The sequence below is a fragment of the Corvus hawaiiensis genome, chromosome 5 (genome assembly GCF_020740725.1).
Source record: "Corvus hawaiiensis isolate bCorHaw1 chromosome 5, bCorHaw1.pri.cur, whole genome shotgun sequence".
NCBI lineage: Eukaryota > Metazoa > Chordata > Aves > Passeriformes > Corvidae > Corvus > Corvus hawaiiensis.
Genome location: NC_063217.1, coordinates 52,159,589 through 52,180,515, shown reverse-complemented (window position 1 = coordinate 52,180,515; position 20,927 = coordinate 52,159,589). Strand labels below are relative to the sequence as shown.

General features: G+C 36.4%; 1 protein-coding gene across 2 annotated transcripts in view; it reads left to right on the top strand.

Annotated features, from left to right (window-relative positions):
• The window catches only part of FSTL5 (follistatin like 5), a 277,053-nt gene that overhangs the window by 67,323 nt on the left and 188,803 nt on the right, over positions 1-20,927 (top strand). For both annotated transcript variants that reach the window (XM_048304427.1, XM_048304426.1), the window contains exon 4: positions 14,493-14,741. In XM_048304427.1, coding sequence (XP_048160384.1) covers positions 14,493-14,741 — 249 coding nt within the window. The remainder of the gene's footprint in view (positions 1-14,492; positions 14,742-20,927) is intronic.

Genomic DNA, 20,927 nt, shown 5'->3' with positions numbered 1-20,927 from the left:
TTTTACTTTGGTTTTAATCTTTAGATATTAGTAGCTTTGGCATGTTGCTCACTTGCAGGCAACATAAAACCCACTATTATTCAGAGATTGGATTTGCCTGATGAGTATACAAACTAATAAAAGTTCGTGAAATATGGTGTTTCCTCCCTTTGGGTTTAAAGAAGAACATATGAGACTATGTCAAGTAGTTCAAAAAAGGTTGACTTCATAATGAGGAGAAGGCCCTAATGTGCACAAGAAGAATTTAGATATAATTGGGGGCTTGGGGTTTTTTTAACACTAAAATATCACTTAACTTTTTGTTCTAGTTTTGTTACATTGCACAGATATAGGAGTATTTTATATTCAAGCACAAAGTGTTGGAATTCTGGACTCAATAATTGAAAATATGAAAAGATTTTAGATCTATGTAGTGGCAGAAGTACTAGATTTATTTGAGGTACCTTTGATATACCCACGAGTCCATTTGTATCAATTTAGTCTAATATTTTGTTTTCGGAATGATGGTTTAATTAGGATGACCTTTTGATCAAAATTTAATCGATATTTGTGAAAAGAAAATGAACCAGCTCTGCTGTAGGAATATGTGTAGTGGTAGATGCACCCTCCTTTTGCACAGTCCTGGTGTCTCACACAAGAGATTTTTTGGGGACAATTTTGGCAACTGACTGACTTTTCTTCTTGAACTGGAACTGATGAGCACTGACACCTCCTCCCAAATTTGTGCCCCTTTCATAGAAACAAAGATCGCCGTGAAAAATCTGCTCACGGGTTCTTGAAGGGATCTTTGTGTTCCATAAATTTAAAATTGCCTTTATTCTCAAGAACTATTTAATGATCAGTGATTTGTGGTTTGTCCATGATAACTGTTCACATTAATGTGATCTGAAGGTTGTTTTGCAGTTTTCCTTTTGATCCCTCAGAAATATTCTACTTAAAAAAGAAATTGAATTTGATTGCAACTTAAACATATAAATGGGCAGTTTTAAAATGGAGTTTTGTACAGAGAAATAGTAATTTTTATTAAGCTTGAATGTTTCCTCTTCTCTATGAACAGATTATTTGACACATCTCCAGATCATCAGCTCATGTTGAAGCTAGTCTTCTTTCAAACAAATCCATAAGCATCCTACTTTGTTACACATCACTTTTTAATTTTTAGAGTTGTGGTAGTCTGTTTCTCATCTCCATAGAATTGTTATATCTGTGATGTTTACAAGCTATTCATTTCTCACATAGCAGGAATACAAAACGTATTTCAAAGTTCATCCAATCATGCATTGTTTGTAAGAGTGTAAGTCAGACAGGTTGGCCTAGGTGGACTCCGATAGAAGCATGACTTTCTGTCACAACGTCCAGAATCACATAATAATGGATTTCATTATTGTGCTACCAGAGAGGGAAAAGAAATGAATTCAGAATAATAAAGCTACCTGCCAAATCTTTTCACATTAGGCAAGCTGTGATTGACTAAGCATAAAGATGTAGGTGCTTGTAAATTGTGAATCTCAGAAAGAGAGAATTTTCTCTGTTGTGAAAAACGAGGTTCGCTCTTTGTAAAATTTTAAGGAAAGTTTAATAAAAGGGACAATTAGGAGACAACAGCAACAAGGGTGTTACGGTCGGCCAGGTGCTTCGGCAGAGATCCAAAGGCACACTTTTACATCCAAAAGATCGTCTGTAAAAGTACATCGCTTATTTCGTATTCATCACCATCATGCATAATTCATTAATTCTTTGGAGTTGCTGAGTATCATCTTATCAGTCTTATCTTTTTCCTTGGCTCCATTCCGTCTGCTTTCGGGTTCTTTTCTTCTGATAAGATTTTCCAGGAATGCGAAGACCCCCCCCATCCTTCCCAAACTCACCACCCAAACTACAGACATTCTACAGCATTACATTACAGAACCCAGGCAAAGCTTTTCTAACATTAAGGAACATAAAAAAACCAACATCACAATAAATCCATAACAATGATGTAGCATGCGAAAAGCCAACATCACAATACCATTGATAACAGAGGGATCTGCCAGAGGGGACCCGCGGTGATGCGGTCCTGGCCGCGGAGGGATCCGCCGGAGGGACTATTTGTGATGTGTCCTGGCCGCGGAGGGAACAGCGGTGTTTTGTTATACATTTGTTCAGTATGAACTTACCTTGCTCTCTGTACTGGTTAAAAATTCTGCTGTTCACCATGCATTAATTCAAAGAACAGTTAAGTCACACTACTTTCATATCAGTGGAGGTCTAAGATCACTCATGAGCTATTTGTTAATGTCTGTACTGTAAAATGATATTTCCTTGATTTCACTAAGCAGAAATTATAGAACTACAAAAAACCCTACATCATGACTTCTCATTTTTACAGTGCTCAAGTTAATCAAATGCCCAAATAAAATGGCAAATAGTCCACTTAGAGGAGAAAAAAAGGAACTGAAACAAACCAAATATAACTCCAACTTTGAAAGTATGAAGGGTTTAGTCATTAGCACTTGGAATGCTTTCTGTGTTAGCTGCAGGGATTTCATGGTACTGACACAACTTCAGATGGTGCACTTAACACTTTGCTAAATTATTTGCACATTTTTGTCTGTTTCAGCTGGCATCACTGCCTTGGAAATCTTCAGTGTCTCTTTTATCACAGCACACAGGTATCAAGTCACAGGAAAGTGTGCCTCATTTGGAAAAAATCAGCTCAACTTGACTATGATACAAAATCCACAGAACTTTTTTTTTTTCTTGCTGAGTTAATTTGTGGTGCTCTCGTGGTGTTCCTGTGGATGGAATTTTACTGTCAAGACTTCTGTCTATTCAAAAAAGTTCTTCAAGAAGAGAAATGTGGGAAGGAAAGGCACATCATTCTTGTGGGGATGAGGAAGAGAGAGGAAGATAGAAGTTCAGTACCTGCACGTTGTCAGGCATACATACCCAGAAAAAAATCACTCCACTTAAGTTATGTTGATAAAAAAAATAGGCCATATATATTGATGAATATTGTTTAAACTGTCTGTTAGATTCAGGAGGAAAATTAAAAATAACTATAAAGGAAATACGTAGCATTCTTTCAAGATAATGGGCTTTCCACCTCCTTTTCAAAAAAGCGATGGGAGCTCCAGAAAGCTTTACAAATACATCATCCATCATTTTGCTGTTTTCTAGAAATTGCAGCGCTAACAGAATTCTGTGAAATTCGTTTACAAATACATGGGTAGCAATACTATTAAAATGTCTTTTAGTTTTAGTTGAATTTTCAAGAAGTGATGCAGGTTAAATTCTGTATGAAATAAAGAATAGGTTTAAAAACTCAACAAGAAGTTTGTATTAACCAGTATGACTGGAAGTACACTAATGTCCAAATTCTTCAGAAACAGCTATGGCAATTTATGGATTAAACAGCTTTAAAAGTCATTCCTATTCCTATTTGTACTTTCTTTTTTCCTAGACTGTAGTACTGTGCTACTTCATCTACATACAGAATGAAATTAAGATGGTGAAATAAGTTCTGCCATGACTTAAAATGAATGTAGGCACTCTAGGAATGTTACCTTACAATGTAGCATTGAAAAGAAAAATCATACAGTTATAATTCAGTCATGCTTGTGCATAAGGATAAATGTATAGTGTCGAGATAGAACTGTTTTATGGAAAACAAAGCCAGTTATCTGGGTCATTCCAGGAACTTTCGACTAATGAGTCATTTCACGCAGATCTCATATAGGTTTGTTTGATAGTTTTCAAAATGCTGTAAAGGCAGCCTTTAAGCATAGAGGAAAATATATTGTGGATTATAATTTCAGTCATTCAACTAAACTGTTTAGGAGAAAATCAATTGTAAAAATTTAGTTACAATGGCATTGCTACTTTAAAAGGATTTGTGATGAAATATTTGTTTCTGCTTCAATTAATAATTTAGGGTTGCCAAGCATAAACAGGGTTTGGTGACCTGAAATGACTTTTAATTCAGTTAAATGAATTTTAAAAAATAGTAGCTCAAAAAAATCATTCTCATGGCAAAGTTTATTTCTCTAGCTATTAAAAGCAAATTTACATCTGTGTATCTCATTTCATAAATTTCTTGAAATTACCTATGAAAGTATGATGTGTTAACAAAATATTTAGCTTTATTAAGGGGCATGAAAGTTAATTTTGCTTTTAGAAACTGCATATACAACAAATATCAGAACAGGATTTTCATTTTCATTTGTTTGAAACATTTCTGCACTTCAGTAGCTAAACCACTGAAACAACAGACAGGGATTTGGCAGCTGTGGTGATCATAAGTTTCAGTTTAACTTCCTGCCATTTTCTGGTGGGAAGAAATGCAACAGCTGAACCAGGTGTGTGGAAGTTACACATCACTATAAATGTTCTTGTAGACAGCACTCTATTGAATAGTAATTTAAAATTACCTTTTATGCTTTTGTACAATTAGTTCTATAGCTTGTATTTCTTAAATGCTTAAGGATTATCTACTACTAAAGCTCTAGATTAATTCTTATGTAGAATGCTGGTGGGTTTTATCAAATTCTAATATTATCTAAGAAAAAAAGTAGTATTTTTTTCCAGGTTTAGAAGGGCAATTTGTCTCTAGACAGAAGTTATATCAACTAAAACAAAAAACAAGACAGTTGAAATATCTGGCTAGATTTTTCCTTTCCATTAAAAGCTAAATGCTTTCTCATTCGTAAAGAAATAGATGGTTTTCTTGTAAGAATGATTTTCCTTGAAGTGGGAGATAGGACTGTTTATAGTTTGACTTTAGTTTGCTTTTACATATTTATTAAAGAGAATAATCAATTCTACAGCAAACTATTTCTATAAAGACTACTGGATATAAAATGGAAACTGTGTTACTGTGGTTTAGCAAGAAAACTATGTTTTTTTTCTTTTTTTCCCCTAGGAATTATATTTCACAGAAAATATCTTTAGTCTAAGCACAGAAAAATTTTTCAGTAGTCATGTTGCTTGACTGAGTCATCTCACTTGGGCATTATTTTCTGTGAAAGTAATCACTTTTATATTTATTTGAGTGCACATCTCTGGTTTGTCAGGTATTTTCAATAGACGTCCATAGATGTAAAAATAATTTTTGGTATTTCACTTTTCCATGTATTTTTTTTCTTTCCATAGAGCAATATCGTCTCCTAAGAGAGGTCTGGAAAAGCATTTTGCCTTTTTGTTTTAATACTGCCTAGCTTTCAGTGTGATTTTTTGGTATTTGTAGATATTTTGGGTTAATTCTAACATCTTTAGAAAAAAACTGACAACTTTGCTGAATATATGGAGCAGGTAGGATCAGTCCTGCTCTGAAAAAATAAAAAAAAAGATGAGGTGTATACTCAGTGCGTGGGACTCTGCATAACTTCTAGCTTACTTAAAATGGCAGAATTAAGTAATGAAAGTTCAAGCATAATTAAGATTGTTTTCTTCCAGCAAAGTCAGAGGGAAATAGTATTGTTTCACCATTTATATGTATATTCTTTATAGAAACACTTTTTAAAAAACTTCCTCTAAAATATTTACTTTTTGTACGTTGTTTTGTTGGGGGTTTTGGGGGGTTTTGGGGTTTTTTTGGTCTGTTGGTGGGTTTTTTTTTTTTCCTTTCCGAAATCCACACATGGCCCATTAGTGTCAAAGTTTGTTAGCTAAGTGGCTCTGAGAGCTGTCGTCATATATACAAGTGTGCAGTGTTTTGCTGTTCTTTCTGAAGGGCTTGTAAAGATCATATCTCACCTTAATAATTTTTACACCATTAAATTTCATGTGTTTATTTTCCACACATGTAAAGGTCATGGAAATTATTAGTATCTTACTGGTTGTGTAAAAGAAATTGAATGAGAAATTCCATATAACAAAACTATCATGATATTCTTTTAAAGGTATATTTTTTTCTAAAAAGTGCCACTGATTAACAGTTTGGATTATAACACACACCCCCACATGCCCTTTGCTGGATTTTTAATGCCTGAAAATCTGTCAAAGCTCCCACAGTATTCCTGTAGTGGGTCATTCTGGCATGAAACCAGCCCACATAATACTCTCATTGGTGACCAAGACAGTGCTGAGTTTTAGATACCACTGAACATTCTTTCCATAGAGGCCTTTTCTATTTCCACTCTGCCCCTCTGAAAGCAAGAAGTTGGGAAAAGCCATGGCTGGTGGAGCCGGCCCAAAGGGGTTTCCCATTCCGTAGAACGTTCTGCTCATGGTACCAGCTGGGCAAAAGGAGGATGGCAGGCTGGGGGGGAATATTGGTGGTTAAGACGTGGCCCTGTTACTTCTGCTGTTTCCCAGAAGATGGCTGGGCATCTGCCTGCCAGTGGAAATGAGGGAATGAATTCTGTATTGAATTCCTTCTGAATTCCTGTGACAGTGAGCAAGCGACTGGGTGGGCAGTTACCTACTGTCCAGGGTCAGCCCAGCACAGTTCCTTAGGAACAACTGGAAAAAAATGGACAATGTGAAATTTACTGAGAGCACATGTTTCACATCAGTAAAACTGAAAATACTTGACATTTCTTTTTTAGCTTTCCCTGAGCAGTAATGGTGCTGCACTTTAACCATATGGTTTAAATGCTGCTCAATGTATGTGCTACTTTTTCTAGTACAGGTCCCTGGGGAAGGTAGCAGAAAGACATCACAGCTTTTATCTGCAAGGAGGGCTTTGAAGTTAAAAACTCCAACAAAACAGTGTTGTTTCAATGTCTAACACAGGAACTGAATAAACTCTGGATTGTGGTATGCTAGTTTGTACTATGGATAATTGACTGACCTGTTTCATGACAGCTACTTGATCAGGGGTTGGGTTAAATTTTCTTTTTATAATGTTGGTTCATATAGAAGCATATTTAATCACATGGAAAGACACATATACCTATCAAGGAAAGAATAGCTTTTTACTATACTATTATCTCAAAATGGACAAATCTGCCCTTCATGTGAAAAGTTGCCAAAGAGGAACAGTTAATATTGTTATTGTGTGACACAGCAGTTAAACCTTGGTTCTTGAACCCAAATCCAGCCTTCCTAATTTTAACTAAGTAAAGCAAAAATCAGTCAATAATTTAACTGAAACTTTTGATTGTTTTGATCATTGTTGCTAAAACGAATCGGTTTGGCTTTTGAATAACAAAACCAATACTTAGGTTGTTTTGTCTGACTGAGAACTAAACTAGCCCTTGGTGATAGTCAGAAAGCCTTATTTCAAATAAGCATTAAAATGTGTGAAAGGTTGTTCAGACTATGACCTTTTCAAAACTGCTGTCGCTATGATGCACATTTCCTGCTCTCGGTGACACTGGGTGATGTGTTTGGCAGAATAGAGGATTGCCTGCTGGGCTGCAATTGAAAGGCAATCAACCATTTGAATAAAGGTCCATGTATCTGTGATAAGGCAAACGTGCAATTTGTTTCCTGCTTTGTGTTAAAGAAACTCTTTTTGCCACTGGTTTGATGCTAAATGAATTATAAACAGTTTTCAAAAGATAAAGATAATATGTGAGAAAGACACAGTTAATGCTAATCAGAGATAAGGATTTAATTGAAAGTAATGAATTGCTGGCTTGAAACTGCTCAAAGGACATCAGTCTATATTTACACTTAGAGCCAGTAGTGCTCTTAATCCAAATCTATTCAGCTGTTTGTGTCAGACCTTGTGTGCATTTTCCATTCCCCCTGTGTAAGGCAAGTAGCATGTCTGGAGCCCACAGACTATTTTATAAATTTAATGGTCACTGGTCAAATGTAAGGAGGGTGATTAATGACAGAGATTTTTACAAGACTTAGTATTGTGCCCAAGAATCACCTCCTAGCAGTGAAGGAGAATTGGGCAACCTCTTCTTGGTTCCCATGAGCGTGAGAACCATCCTTGCTAGGATGGTAATGTCACCTGAGGGAACTGGCAGGGCCCTGGGCTACGAGGTGGCACACAAGAACTTGCTGTGTGGGCCCTGGGCCAGAGCACTGCTCTGCACCACTTGGGTGGTGAAATTGAATTTGGCACAGGCAGAAATCTGAACAGGGCACCTCACTGGAGGAAAGGCTCTGCAGCAGAGTTGTCACAGGCATTGCCTCTGATATCAAAGCAGGTGTTTAATAGCCCTGTGAGTGAACAAGAAATTTTACAGAGGCAGGAAGCCACAGAAAGCCTTTGTATTTGCAGGAGGCAAGGGCCAGGCAGCTGCTGAGCCCCCTGATGTGGGCACCTGGAGTGGAGCAAGCCTATAAAGGGGTTGCTACAAGGGCAAGAGAGGAGCAGGTGAAGGCTCTGGAAAGGGGGAAAAGTTTCTGCCTAATAAGCAAAACAGGTGTTTGTGTAGTTCTGGTTGTATTGTAATTTCTACTCATTTTCTTATGTGGTGTTTTTTTTCCTGATCTTCAATTTCATTCAAGGAAAGGAGGTATGATACGATTTTTCTCTTTCCTGAGGAAACTAAATTGTGTAGATTTTGCTGAAGATGGCTGCTAAGCACTGGGAAGAGAAGCAGATTAATGTGGACAAAGATGCTAACCTGACTGCTTCTGGCTGACAGATGCACTTTTTTGGGAGGTTTCAATATTTTAGGTTAATAGCTGGGTATTCAGCATTTACAGATCTCCTTGGTATTACTTGGTAGTATTTTGTTCTTCTTTTTCTCACTGTAGTTTTGCATGTTATTGCATTTAAAAGTGTGTCACTTTCCCCTAATTTGTTCCAGCTTGCCTTTATAGGGCAATAAGAAAGTCACTTTATTTGAATACAGAGCCTTATTCTCCTGAGTGTATTTAGGCTTGATAAAAGGTTGATAAAAGGTTGTGCAGTCATAATGCCTGTGTCAGTTTCTGTTGGTCCTCACTGATAAATACTGAGCCCACCAGAAGGTCTTCATCAAGTTCTATGGAGGTGTGAATCTTGACAGTACTTCCAGTGCCTCTACAGGGAAGGAGGGAGGGAGGGGAGGAAAGGTGGGTGAGTGTGTGTCTGAGGGCACAGGGAGCAGGCAGCAAAGAAGGGAGGAGAGGATAGTACAAGACCCAGCCAAAAATTAATTGTACACACAGCCAGAATAAACTATTGTATAAAGCAGTCCAGCTTACTTGGCTGCTGCTGAAAGGAACCCATGCCACAGCAAGAGAATGATGAGCCATGTGTGTGATTTTCTTTCACTCCTGCAGGTGGGAGCAGGGCTGGGGGCTGTGAGCTGCAAGGGTCTGTTGCTGAGGGCAATGGGCTGCAGCTGCAGATCCTCATCCTGCCCCTGCATGGCTGTGGAGCTTTTGTTTGTCCTTGTTTTCCACCCTCCCCTCTTTGAACCACTAGTTGTCTTTAGTTTGTTAAGATATGGGCTGTTATGTGGTGGAAATTGATTCCCATAATCATCATATTGGCAAATTTTGAATAATTTTTTTATTTGTTCTCAAATAATCCACTCTTTTCTTTAAATTTTGTCCTCTGGCCAAAATATTCCTAACCAAAGTACAAAAAAAATCTAAATTTCTGAACAATTTTGTACACCAAGAGTTCTGGATAATGAGTAGAGCAGATTTAGTGTCACCCTCAGCCAATATAATTACAATCTGGTCTTGCTAGTGAAATAAAAATTTGTTAAAGAACTGTTGCTAAAACACTACAGTTCAAAAATATAAGAAGTCTAGAGTTTTAATATTTATGAGCAGATTCTCAGAGTTCATACTGGGGTCATGCTCAGTGTTAATGCCCTATGAGTGTTAATGGTAGATGGTGATCAATTTTGTTTGCTGCTAAAACCTGAGACTACACTGACCACTTACTAAAATAAGGATTACAGTCTTGGTTAGGCCTTTCATGGATACTGTATTAAGCAAAGATACAGCTGTAGAGCTGGAATTGTCATTTAAAGAATGGTTTTAAATAGAAGAGCAGGGAATTGGACACAGGACTTTTGACCCTGGAAATTACCAATACACAAAGTATTGGTGCATTGTCTTGAAAAATAGCTGCCACTTTGTTTTATGTGACATGTGTGTAATGCAGCAAGTTAGGGTAGAAGCCATGAATGCCAATTATTTTGTTAGGGAAATAAGAAACCAGTCTGAGTTTGTGAGAGGCTGCTCAGCATACAGAAAGCCTCTCTGTGTGTGTATGTGTGTTCCAGCCCAGGGTCAACTGTAGAACATGGTGATTCATACTCTCATGAATTTCCAAAGTTTCCTTGTGCAACATTTCTCTAAACTGATTAGATAAAAGGATAAAGTATATATTTCTGTGAGTCTTTTGCATGCTAAAACATCAGCTTAATTCCCAGCTGTAAATGAATCAAAGCGTGACCTACAACTTTCTCAGCTATGGATGCTGTTGAACTAGCCTTTAAATAGGAAACCTGTGTGAGGAGTCCCAACTGCCAACTTGAAACTGTATTTGTTCTTTTTTTTTCTTAAAAGTTAAAACAATTTCATTTCTCTACTTTCTAGAAATAAAAAACTCTTATTTTTTGTTTGCTCTTCCATTTGGTATCTGTTTAGAGTTTTCAGTTTCCAGAGAATCTGAAAAATCTATGTGACTGCTTTGGCTGTTTTGGGTGTAATAAATTTTTAGTGATAGTTCTTAAAGTGTGATTTTTTTTTTTTTTTTTTAACTTAAGGCTATGATAATTTGAATGTTTCCTTACTTACTATCAGATGGAACAAAGTACATTTTGTTTCCTGTGGTACTGTAGATCCTCTCAGAATGTGTAAATATTACACTTTTTTGGCTGAAAATTCAGAGTACATAGCTCATATGGGTACACGCTTCCCTATTTTTGTGTTGTGGCATTTGAAAAATGTAGATGTGCCTATAATCACATAAGTAATAACAATTCCTGGTAAAGTATTAGCATTCATGGCTAGATTATTTGTCATCCTGACTTCCTGGCTTTCTTAATATTGAATATGCAATGTTGCTTACCTTCTCAGCTAAGTTACTGAATTATATCTAAATATGGGAAATTAAGTTAATCTTGGACTAACTTACTTTGTAAACCTAAGTGCTTAGATAAAATAACAGCCTTCTGAAAAACTCGGTGTTTGTGATGGTGATGGTCTCCTGCATGGGTGCTGCACCCTAAGCAGTTTTATCCCAGGAGACTTCTCTACACCGGCATTCAAGAAACCCAACCAAAAACCCCTAAAAAAACCCCAACAAACTGAAAAAACCTCATCCGTTATCAAGGTATCAAAAGTAAACCTCCAATAATAATAAATCCAGGAAGGAAAAGTAATGGTCTCAGTTTCCTGGTGGTGACTGAAACAGTCAGGCGTTCCTGAATGGGTTGCATGTCATAGCCCATATTGGTTTAAAATATGGTTTCTCTTTTGTTAATGGCAAGATTCCTGTAGCTTAGTGGCTGTTCTATTCCAAGATTAAAATTATGGAAGTACCTTTTTTGGAAACAAAAAAGGAAATGAAGGATTTGCCAAATATAGTGATTTTTGCAATTTGGACTGGAGCAGTGAAAAGCAGCAGAAACTGGTTTTACTTAAGCTGTATTTTGGTTGTTCATTTGTTTTTTTAACTTATATCTAAACCCATTTCTTGGTATCTCTCCGTAGCTCTTTAGATTGATTGATTTGTTTACATTTTCATAATGGGGTGCATGTTTAGTTCAAATTTGTGTTTGTGAGCATTTTGTCACCTGTTTTGGAATTGCATGGATTTTATTTATTTATTTGTTTTGAGTGATCTGGTAATCTGGTAACCACTGTTTGGTGGACTGTTTCAGAGTACTCTTTTAACTGTTTTTTCTTGAATATGTACTATAAACTACTGGAAACACTACATAGCTGCTCCTTTTCAGTACAGAACAGTGCCTGGTAAACATGCTGAAACTTAAGACTATAACTTAATGCTAACTGAAGGCTTCAAATTGTATCTGGAGAAAGAATCTTGCTTCTCTTGAGGTCAGTGGGAATTTTACCACAGACTTCAGTTGAAGGAGTTGCACATGCAGTGATGTATGCAAATTTATGTATTGTTTCGGAATAGTTAATGGTATAAAATGAAGACATACATAAAACGATGTGGTAGCCTGTTAACCCACTGCTTTCATGATGCCATGTTCCCCTTCCTGCTCCCCCCTGCCCTTAGCCTTGGCCACTCCCTCAGGCTCTCCCTATTGGTTCCTGTATGGTTACAACAAAACATTTCAAAATAAATACAGTTTTTCATTACGGCAGAAAAGGTGCTTGCTTATTGCTGTACAAAATTGGTATATGTTGACATATACCAATATTATAAATATCTATATATATTATGTAAAATATTCTCCCTTATCTGAAAGAAGGTGTTTTGCATTCAGGCATCAGATTCAATTATAGTACTAAGATGAAGTCCCAAGAGAAGTCTTAAATGAGTTCTGTATTCATAACGTACAGCACAGTACATTTTTGAGTCACCACACACCTCTCAATAATTCAGAGCAGTTGTCAGATGGAGATCTGAGATCTTTATCTTCAATTCAGAAAGCAGAAATAATAATGGTTTATGCACTTTGTCCTCAAACTGTAAAAGTTTCATCACTTCAAAGAAGTTCTTAGATTCTGTAACATGAATACATGACCTGTGCTGTAAAGCACTCTTGGACATTGCAAAGCTTTATTTGAGATTAGCTTTAGTATAAGGACATAGGGAAATTTGGTTTGCATTAATTTCTGTCAGCTAATGACTGTTGTTCATGTACAGTGGTGATGCATTGGCACAAGGAGAAATACTGTCAAAAATCTGTGGGAAATTTTTAATGTTGAATTGGGTTTTCCTATTTCAAGTAATTTTGGTGTGTGAGCAGTTAAACCCACCATCAGTCTGGTCTGTACATGTGTATAAAAATCACTGGAGTGTAGTTATATCAGCCATACAACACCTGAGGTGAATACGTAGTCCTCTCAACTTTGTGCTGAAATTGTTATCAAGTAATATAGCGAAAGCATGTCATTAGAGCCAAATTTCATGGTTGTGTGCTTTCTGTAGTATATTTGTCTAGAAAATTTGTGCTGTGTAAGAGAGCAAGAAATCAAGGCATGGTTGTCTAATAGACCCATAGTCTTCGGAAGAAAAAGTGGTGAGATTTTATTTCTGCCACTGAAGTGAAGAACGTAAATTCTCAGTGCTTGAAGAAATGTGCGTCAAGCTATGGTATTGACATGTTAGTGCTTCACTATGGAAAATGAATCTAGTATGACCAAATTACTACCGAATTATGCATTGTGATTTGCTTCTTCATGCTATTTTTATATGGGTTAGCCAAGGATGAATTCACCTAGCGTGCGAGGATAAGGAGAGTATTGCAAATAATTAGAATACTAGGTATTTGTTCTGGACATTAGGAGTGTGGAGCGAGAGAATAAAATGAAGTAACTGTGAAGGGCAGTTCTCCCACATTTGGAGACATTTTAGTCTTTTTATACATATTTTATGACACAATTATGTTTTCAGGACACCTGCTTAATTGATAATTGCAATTGACAATTCTGCTTTCATTTTCACATGATACCCTTTCTCTTGCCAAGAAGCTGTAGTTATTCTATGGCAGTCAAAACGGAAACTGAGGATATAATAAGGAAATATTACTGTGCACTGAACTTCCTCTTTCACCAAGAGATCTACTACTGACAACAGTACTTATCTTACATGGTGGCAGCAGCACAGATAGAAAGCAGACAGGTGGCTTTGGTAGCCTGATGTAGACAATCCATTTCCATGTTTTAGGAGCAGAAGGAATTGCAAGTTGTGGTCAGCACAAATGCCTCTATTTCTACTGCAGCACTCTTAAAGCTCTGTTCGCTATCCAGATCACATTTGTGTCATTGAAATACCACTAGAAGTTCATGGGTCTCCTTCTAGCCACCATTTGTTTGATATCAGACCTGCTCTTCATGCTCTGTTTCCTGAAATGTCCTTGTAGTGCCACCACAGAGGTTTTGTTGGTTTTTTAAAAAATTCTCCATATTGATTAAGAGGCCTTATTCTGCTCTAGTTGTTCTCATGTATCAGTCTCAATGTGTGAATGTCTATTTTATCTGCCTGTTCTTGAAGCTTCTGGAAGATTCTATTAATTGCATGGTTTAGTTTTAGGTAGTCCTGCAAGGAGTACAGAGTTAGATTCGGTCCTTATGTGTCCCTTCCAATTTGAGACATCCTATGATCTAAATTCTAGAGAATGCATTGTTCTTACATGCAATAGTATAGCAATCTTAAGGCAACAAACTTCAATATACTTTAAAAAGTAATTATTTACTATTAATTTTTTAATGAAGAGTAACTCTTGTTGCTAGATCTTGCTCTTAATTACAGTTAGCGTGTGACAATGATTAAAAGTATAAAAGTCATGATAAAGAGACAAAATTTGTGTAACATCAGGTTGACCTATGTTTAATATTAATCAAGGATGGAACAAAAGACAGTCTCACTTCATTTACACAAATCAATCCTTTTTGTATCTTGCATGCAATTAAGCAAAATGTAATTATTAAATCGAAACTTTTTTTTTTCTTTTTCTAAGGGTATCTTGGTCAGGATGGCCATTTTGGATCATGTGAAAACAAGTACTGTGGTCTGGGCAGACACTGCGTTGTGAATGGAAAGACTGGCCAAGCCGAGTGTCTGTGCATGGAGCACTGCAAGCCACATTACAAACCTGTGTGTGGGTCTGATGGAGAATTCTATGAAAACCACTGTGAAGTGCACAGGGCTGCCTGTCTGAAAAAGCAAAAGATCACCATTGTACACAACGAAGATTGTTTCTTTAAAGGTAAGCATGGCTGAAAAATATCTGGAATATTTGCTATCGGGTATGTGTTTTCAAGCTGTTCAATTAAATCTCTATAGAGTCTGCACTGAGTGTACAGTGAGTAAATGACTTGAACAGTTAACACAGTAAGTATTGCACTCCAGAGGTACCTTATGGATTTTTTTTCCTGTTGTTTATACTCAATGCTCTGGGCAATCGCCCCTTTTTAACCTGAATAAACCAGTTGTCTCTTAGAAACTAATCTATGGCAGCTTGCCTTACAAATGTGGTTGCTGACCTTGTTCATCTGAATGTACTTAGATCCCAAAGCCTGAAGGATATTAATCTTTGTTACAGGAAAAACGGAATTTAGGATTTCAGAGGGGTTTTGGAAGGTTGTAGACCTGTGCTCATATTTGGTGTTGAAGTTGATAGATCAGCAGCTTGTTCATGGCTACATGGGTCTTTCTTGCTTTGAATTTGGATAATGAAGAGTTTCCTTGTGTACTCATCAAAGCATGCACGATTAGTTACTTTTTAATCTTCTGAATGCTAAGAGGTGCCAGCCTGAATTCTGAGACATACAGCTTATGGTGAGCATTGTATGCTGGCAGTGTGGACAATTGCAACATGCTCTTTTTTTCTATAATTTGAGCACACCTTGCAGGTTTCTGGAACTCTGCCAATGCAGACCTTGAATAAGAATATTTGTGAGTACTTTGACAGATTTTGAGTGTGTTTTCCCTGGTTAAAAAAGATGGATGGCTTTGATGGGAGGGGAAATTTTTTAATAAGGCCCTTTTTTATTAGTCTATCTAGTGTCTCATAAAAACATGTTAAGCTCAGCAACTTCATCAAAAGATGCTAAGGTACAGCTATCCATAGGTTAAACTGGAGGTGTGGAAATCTAACAGCAACTACACATATAAGTAACAGTGAAAGTTTAACTTTGTTCAAAACTAACTGTGGATGCTGTTTGAAATTGATATATCATCACAATATGTAGGCTTTAAGTAAGTAGCATGTGTTCTGAGGTAGTGTAAGATTAAAATGGGATTCTAGGAGTATGACAGATAGGGCTTGTAGGGAATGGTTTGTGCAATAACAACAAAACATGAATGCTGCCATCTTAACAATCACAATCTCTTTAAAAGAACTTGGATGATGCAGTACTCTGATAGAAGAAATGACTGTAAAAAACCACAAAATGTTTAAATTTACAGGGCTAATTTCAATTCTTTAGTGTGGCGTATGCAACACAAGTAATTTCAGAGCATGTGTGGGAAAAATTACAGAGCTGCTACATTTTCCCCCCTTAGACAAAGAGATATTTATTTATGGAAATGAGAAATGAGACAGTACTTCAGGTAGAAATATCATCCAAAGGTTGTATTAAGTTTTGTTAGCTCATCTTTATGGTTTGAATTCACCATGTTTCTTTCACACTTATTGCTGTGGACAATGGAGTATCTGAATGATGTTCAACTTCATACACCTAATTTAGATGCTGGATTAAAAATGTAAAAAATTAGGTTTCTCCTGTAGTCAATTACAGTCTTCAGTAAAGGACTAGGGTATCCGAGGGACTTTGTCTTAGATGCCTTCTGAAAATTGTTATTTATCAAGATACTCAAGTTCTCTAATTTGGGCCATAACTACATGTCTAGAAATATTGTAAATTATTTCATTTTCTCTCTTCTTTCTCATCTTATGTTGACTTCAGTGGTGTTAAACAAATGAGACAGGGACAGTTATTCTTTTTTATATTATTTCATATATTTGGGCCTTATCAATCTGACTTTCTTCTATCTTAACTCCAGCTCCTTCATTGCTGTAGTTGAGCACAGTGCTGTTAAAGCATTTTTGCCTTTCTTGACTGTTAACTGTCTTCCAACATCTACTGTATCTATGTGGTAAAGAAGGCAGAAGATGTCAAGCTATTTTTATGTGACTTCTTTCTTTTAGAAAACATTTCTAAGCTAACCACTAGTAGATCACCTTCAGTAAAGCTGAAGGTTCTGCCAGTTACAGATCAAAAATAGTAAAAAGCTAATGGGAAAAAACCCTCAAGGGTGCTACTCCTGGATAGAGAAGGTGAACCCCAGCACAGTGCTGTTAAAGCATTTTTGCCTTTCTTGACTGTTAACTGTCTTCCAACATCTACTGTATCTATGTGGTAAAGAAGGCAGAAGATGTCAAGCTATTTTTATGTGACTTCTTTCTTTTAGAAAACATTTCTAAGCTAACCACTAGTAGATCACCTTCAGTAAAGCTGAAGGTTCTGCCAGTTACAGATCAAAAATAGTAAAAAGCTAATGGGAAAAAACCCTCAAGGGTGCTACTCCTGGATAGAGAAGGTGAACCCCATCACTATTGATGGTGTCAGAAGGGCACTGCCGCGTGTCCTCGTTAGTTTAACTGACATCCTCTAGCACAAATCTCATTTCAAGGACCTGCTTCTGAGAGCAGAAAAATTCAAAAAAGATCAGAAAACAAATATTCTGAGCACTTTCTTCAGGCTTTCACAAAGCTCTTTAGAAGAGGCTAGTCCAAACTGGGGCAGAGTGTGAGGGGAAGGAGGTCCTGCAAGATGCTGTTACATGATAGGGTAGTGACTGTCAACAATGACTATATTAAGACAGCAGTTAAGTATTTTTAATTTCTGGTTTATTGGTAATCATTGATTTTCAGATCAAACTACTGTGTACTTAGCTTTTTTTTTTTTTTTTTTTTTTTTTTTGGTGTATTTTATCTCTGACTGGTCATGCTTTGGGGTACTTGTGTTTCAAATCCTCATGCTGGGTTCTCTGGTCTCCCCTCTTTGGGGTGAAATATTTCTTGATGCAGAAATCCTAAGTTTTAGGTTGGGTATGGGGCTCAAGATGAGAGAAGCCGAGAAATACACCTTATTTAAATGAGTAAGCTTACTAGAAAACACTAGTGTTCTGTGTCAGGAGAATAAAATTTTAAAAGCTAATGTTCTATTACCTAATTGACATTACAATAGTAGCTAGGTAGCTGTAATTATTTGAATAATACATCTTGTAACCAAATGATTTATAGTTGATCTCAAACATCGTGAGATCTACTTAATGGTTTGAAAATTGCCCTTTTAAACACTTACATGATAAGTGGAGTTTAAGGATTGCCTTGCTAAATGAGAGACATCTTTGGCTTATATGTTGAAACTCCATTAAAATCACTGAGAAATGTGTGTCTTAGCTAAGCTGTGCATAGAACACAGACAAAAAGCATCAAGTCCTTCAGAGAGAGCCATTTCTGAAACATTTTATAAATACATTTTGAGGTAGTGAAATCTGTGTTAAAGCTGTATTCTGCTGACATGATGTTTTTTTAAACTAAAACTTCAAATTCTGGTCCATTACCTGCTTCTTATTGTAGCTTATTTATTTCGAGATTCATTGGACTACTTCCTTTTTTCATTTTTTTTATTCCTTTTCACTTGCTATCTTTATTTCTTCACACCAAATTAAATCGCCCCTTTTTCCAAAATACGTGTGGAATACGTGCAAAACAGTAATTGAAGTTGAAAGTCTTTCCTTGATGATTGAGACTGTTATGCAAATGATACATTTTTGACATGGCTCAAGATAATGGCCATACTAAATTAGAAATTACTTTTCCTCCACTCCTTCTATAATTATTCCCTCAGTTACTTATTAGCATGTCATGATGCATCAGAAACTGAACGATTTTTCCTACTGGCTTGGTTAGATGTTTAGATGCCAACTGTGACCCTGAGAGTTAGTCAATAAACTGTCTCAATTTCTTCTCATATAAAAGCAAAATGAATTCTACAGAGAAACTAATTACTTATAATCCCCTTTTCTATGAATTTAAATTAGAAGTATTTTGTCTACCTGTAGAGTCCTTTGTTTCCCTCAGCTAAAGTCCAGTGTCCTGTAACTGCATGTTAGAGATTGAAAATTTTCCAATCACTTTCAGAGGAGTTCTCAAGCCTGAACTATCTAAAAAATGTAAAATATTTACAGTTATACTAAAAAAGCAAGAGAACTCTTTAGAAAATGCTTTGTGATCCAAGGAACTTTCTAAGAATGGTATTCATAGAGATGGTCAAGTGCCAGGATGGTGTGTTCAGTGAGGGGGAAGAAGAAGAAACATAAATGATGAACTAAAGGAAAGGTTAATGATAAAATTCAAAGTTTGAAGCTTAGATTATTCATTAGATCTGATATTGACCATATGAGCTGGGAAGTGTGATATGTTTTGGTACTGCTTTTACTTACTTTTACTGCTTTTACAAACTACTTACTGCTGGGTAAGTAGTTTGTGCAGAGCATGAGCACGGGAGCATGCAGAAGCTAGGTGGCCTCTGCACGCTCTCTGCTTCCAGTGTCCGGAATGTTCTCAAGCCAGGCACTTTGTGTTTCCAAGCAGCTTCAGCTGGGTGTAAGAAAAGCAATACAAGCATCTGACTCTGTGTGTTTGACACTATTGACTAACCCCTGGCTCTTGCTAGCCATACCTTTAACAAGCATTAGAGGATGGTGATTCGAATGGCCTAGAATTATTTTACTTGGTGTTTCCACCCTTATCTTTATTCTGTGAAGTGGCACTGTGAAATTAATGGCTTTGTGCAGAATGTAGAAGGCTGGAAACATTATTCTTCAGCTTCTCTAAAGTTCAGCTGGACTCATGTGGAACAATGTACTGGGTCATGAATGGCATTCTCAGGACATCAGATAAGGTTCAGTTACAATTTTTTTGTGTTCACTTCTTTTACTCTGTTCTCCTAAACCCAGGCCAGTAAATCTAAGTAAGAGTTTAAAAACTTGTTCATGACAAATTCATCTTGTGTTTTCTATGCACCCTGAGCTTCTTGTATATTTTATGTTATATTTTTTTTCCATACGATGATACACTCGGTCATTATGACAAATGGCAATTTGCTTTGAATCTTCAGGAATATAGCAAATACTCCTATATACTTTGAATTTTATAGACTATTTCTGGAATAAAGTTTACTTCATATGTAAGCTTTTTACTTTTAAGTAGCTTCTGTGACATCCTTGTGATATTAACATTATTTTAATCTCTTTCTATTTTTGTCTCATTTATCATTTGGTGAATATTTTCCTGTGTTAAAAAGTCTGTGATCTTCAGATTTCTTACTACTATTACTAAAATATCTAGATATCTAAAGACTGTTGCAACATTTGCTTTTCCCCTGACTGTTCCTGAAAGACAAAGTAGAAACTTAGGTTGGAAATCTTGCTCCCAATACTAAGCTGTTCAGGGCAGAGGATAAGAGCGGACTATGGACAAATTCAAAGTATGAGAAAACTGGAAAAAGTTCAGAAGACAGTAGCAGGAATGACCAAAAGTAGTAAATGGCTTAAAAAGGATATGAAGGCCTCTTACAAAATCATCAGGGCAAGCTAAGAGTAGATATGAATAGGCTGCCTTGTATTGCAAGAAAAGACAGAAAAACTATGAAATAAGAAAGCAGGAAGAAATTCAAGGCAAGCTTTGGTGTTTGACATACAGCAGATCCTGCGAGTTAAAGCAACACAGGATTTCAGCAGCAGACTGTAAATACTATAGTGTGGAAAGCCTACAGGCTTTTCCTTTTTAAAGAGGGCTGGGGGAAATGAGTTGAAGTGAACTAAATACTATCCCACAGAAAAGATCTAGAATTCCTTTCTAGCCTCTACAGTGACTTCCACAGGATTAGTTCAAAGATTGTAATTTTAAAATTTTTGTGTATGTTTGATTTGTGCCCTAGGTGATCTTAGACTGGTTCTTAAAATATTGGCACATTCATTTAGAAGCACTGACATTTATTTAATCTTATTTGATGTTCATATACTTCAAAAGCAAGCATATAATCTCTGTCATCTTACCAGTTTCACTTCAATAAATATTTCATCTCATCTTTTATATAAATCTTAAACACATTATTTAAGTTTGCTCATTAGCCAGTCTTTCAAAAGAAATTTTAGGATATGTTAATCTGAATATCAATCCAATATTTTCATTGCAAAAGAAATTTTGCGCTAAGATGCACTTGCTTTTTTACTTTGGCTATCAGTTGGCTTCTCTGTAGAAGTTCTCAACAACATCATTATTACACTCTTCCTGAAAGCCTGAATTTCTGTGTATAACATCACCCTTAAGGTTGCTGCCAATAAAGTGTCAAGCTTCAACTATCACTCCAGAAGTATG